The 3,429-nt window shown below is 35.9% G+C and overlaps 1 protein-coding gene across 1 annotated transcript in view; it reads left to right on the top strand.

Moving 5' to 3' along the window:
- Positions 1-2,203: 2,203 nt before the first annotated feature.
- Positions 2,204-3,429, top strand: part of LOC103367081 (zinc finger protein RFP-like) — a 3,773-nt gene continuing 2,547 nt past the window's right edge. The window contains exons 1-2 of the mRNA XM_008294997.1: positions 2,204-2,326; positions 3,128-3,212. Coding sequence (XP_008293219.1) covers positions 2,204-2,326; positions 3,128-3,212 — 208 coding nt within the window. The remainder of the gene's footprint in view (positions 2,327-3,127; positions 3,213-3,429) is intronic.

Below are 3,429 nucleotides of genomic sequence, written 5' to 3'. Positions count from 1 at the left end.
TAGAGGGAACTGCAAAAATGACCATATTTAGTGCAGGAATTTCCACTGTAACAAATTTTCCTGTAAAGTTACAGTGGAATACTTTACTATACGTTTGTGGCTGCCAGTATTTTACTATATTTTCACAGTGTTATTACTGTAATTTGCATTAACTTTTTACTTGTAAGTTAATCACTGTAAGGAGTTTTTTCCACCTACTGTTGACAAGTACTCTTCAAAATGACGGAAACTGGGTTTGTTGGATTCCTTTGTATGAACTGTGTAAGGTCTTCCCTTTACTGTGTGAAGTGCCTTGATGTTGTAAGCGTCTTGTGTTGTGCTATACTTTCCAGTAATACTGTAATTACATAACATTGCCACTGTAATCTACATTAATCATAACTGTAGCTACCTCTAAATCGTGACAGTTTCCTATTTTAAATTGAAAAAAACATACAAAAAACAACTACTGTTAGCTGTGACATATATAGTACCAATGTGTCTTTAATCTTTATGATCCAGAATTGACATCTAACTGTGAAATCTGAAAATGGTGTCTTGCATAAAGCAGATGCTTGATAGGATTGAGTAACCAAATTCATAACTTAGGTCATTATTTCTTAGGATAATGGTACTTTTTTTAAAACTTTTTTTTCCCAAGGGAGGATGAATATCAATTGAGCATCAGTCGTTGCATGTGGCTCACTCCATTAGGACGTTACGTTTCTTTCTGCTGCCATGCAACAGTACACCAACACAACACAATAGTGTGTTAATGACCTCATTTGTTATTTCTTTGTTTTCTTCCATTTTAGCCTGATCTGAAGCAAATGCATTCTCTGACAGAATGCCTGGAATTTCTTCGTGAACTATCAGAGGAAGTGAACAACATCAGCCAGGTACACCTCTTGTTTCTAGCTATTAAACACATTCAGTTACTCTTTGAAATATACAATGGAATGTTGCAGCAAACGCTGGGTTAAGTGTAAAGAACTTTCTAACTTTTGTCTGGAAAAGCTGTAATATCTTTTTCAATTTCAGAAGAGGAACATTTTAAATTTAACAAGCATTTCACATTTATTCTTTATTCTAACTCTTCATCTAGATGAAGGCTGGCAGGCTGAAGGCTGCGCCAGAGGGGAGCACAAAACAACCTGATAGCCTGGAGAGCGGAAGAAAACTGATCCTCCATTGGGCCAAGGAGCTGGAACGAAACATGGTTAACTCTGTTTAAATTTCTTTTTATTTTTTGTCAACGTCACCTTCCATTATCATGTGTTGCATCGGTCAATCAAATATACACAACACACAGTCCTGATCAATAATAGAAAGGGTGTACACTTTACACAGTCGAAAGAAAAAGAAGTTATAAAATGGTATTATTAAATATATTAATAAATTAACTCTAAATATGGCTGAATAATGGCAAAATACAAAGAATCAGGCTAAATACTGCAGGAAGATGCCATTAATAGTGGAGTTTTACAATATCCTTTTATGTTAGCAAAAATTTGAAGAAAATGTCAAAATACTGTTGTACAACTGCAGACATCTACTGTCAAGTGTAATATGGGTTTTAAAATGTGACTTCACATAAAAGTCTTGTGTATTTGTATATAAGTCTGATTTTTAATTTCTAAAAGTATATTCACCTATACATTTAATTGATTTACCTAAAAACAAAACCCAAAAACACAGTTATTAAAAAAAAAAAACTACCCAATTTTTTATTTCAAAAATTACCTGTTAACATTATATGCGTTTTCAAGTAAATCTATTTTATAATTCTATTGATATTTTTGTGTGTTTGTGTTGAAAAGGTTCAAGGGAGCCACCTTTGTAACAATGAAAACTCTGGCTTTAGGCTTAACATACCTGCTAACCTAATAATCTTGTTTCATTGTACACCTCAGGTTCACTGTGGACTGTTATTGCTTACAAACACTTTTCAAGCAGCTATGTGAGCAGCTGTGTGTGCTTTAGGCCTGTGTAGCAAACTGCACATAAAATAAAATGCCTCCAAGTCACTGCCATTTTCTTAACCAGAAATATGTGTGACATTCACTCTGTGCTTCAGCTGCACAAAGCTCCTCTCCAAGCAGCTAAATGGTAAAAAGCTAACCTGTGAAGTGTGACTACAGAGCCTTCTTTCTTTAAGATGACCACTTTCAGACAGTACAAGAACACTGTTTTCCATTCATTCTATTAGCAGGTAAAACCGAAAATGAAGTCAACAGATGAGAGGGCAAGAAGAAGAGATGATCCAGAAGAGAAAGAGAAAACAGAGCTGGAAAAACACAATGACAGACTTCAGAAATGGGCTGTGGAGCTGGAGAATATCAAAGAGGTGAGAGAGAGAAAGACTCTTCTGTCAGAGATGAAAATGCAACACAGATTCAAACCAAGTACAGGCTCAGTGACCACAAGCAATTGAAAAAACGAGACACAGAAAAATGTTTTTAAAAATAAATAAATAAATAAATAAATAAAAAAATCTAAATTTACTGTAAACAAACAAATTTGTGTGTGTGTGTGTGTGTGTGTGTGTGTGTGTGTCTGTGTCTGTGTGTGTGTGTTACCAGGCTAATGGTGTGTCTAATGAGGAGCTGAAGAAGCTGCTGTATCCTGAAGGATTAAAGGGATCAAGAGTGGCAGCCATCCTTCCATTGCTGGAGTTTGTGGCTTGGTCTTTGTTATCACAGGACACTGAGGTGTGTGTGTGTGTGTGTGTGTGTGTGTAGTGTTACTAGTTCTGTTTTTGGGACATAAATCTGTCTACACTTGCACATGTGGGACTTTGCCTTTCTTTGAGGGTCAAAAAGCAAGTTCCCCCTAACATAGCATTAGATTTCAGACTTGGTTTAGAGTCAGGATAAGGTTGCGTTTAGGTTAAGAGTTAAGTTCTAATCAGACGCCATCATTTCTTGTCAGCTTCCCAGTTTGAATTGTTGTTTGACACTGTGACTGCTAAAACTAAGGAATGATCCAAATACTTGTGTGCATTTCATACAGACCATTTTGAAAACTTAGACATGAGGTACAGAGCAAAGTACAGTGAGAGGTGTGTATTTCCCATAAAAACCAAAACTGTTTTTTCAATGTCACAGGCAGAAAGTAATGTTTAATGAATGACTTGAATCGTTTACAGGAGGCTGTATCAAAGTTATGGCTGCCAACCAAACAAAGGTCCTGGAAGACAGGAAGTGGAAGCCCCAAGTACATTCCTAACTCAGGTGACTCCGCTCCCGGATTTCTTTTTCTTTTTTTTTAACTAGGTTTGATAAGTGCCTGTACTAGGTATTTCAGATTTAGAATGACAGTTGGTTACGACATAGCATGGCTTTGAATTTAGTTAGTTTCCATTAGTTGTATGGAAGGATTGAACAACTTAAAGACTTCTTTATGTGTACATTACATTTGACATTTTGCCTGCTGTCATTGTATTATTAA

This window comes from Stegastes partitus, unplaced genomic scaffold (genome assembly GCF_000690725.1).
Source record: "Stegastes partitus isolate 25-593 unplaced genomic scaffold, Stegastes_partitus-1.0.2 Scaffold1013, whole genome shotgun sequence".
NCBI classification, from domain to species: Eukaryota; Metazoa; Chordata; class Actinopteri; family Pomacentridae; genus Stegastes; species Stegastes partitus.
This window is presented reverse-complemented; position numbering and strand designations above follow the sequence as displayed.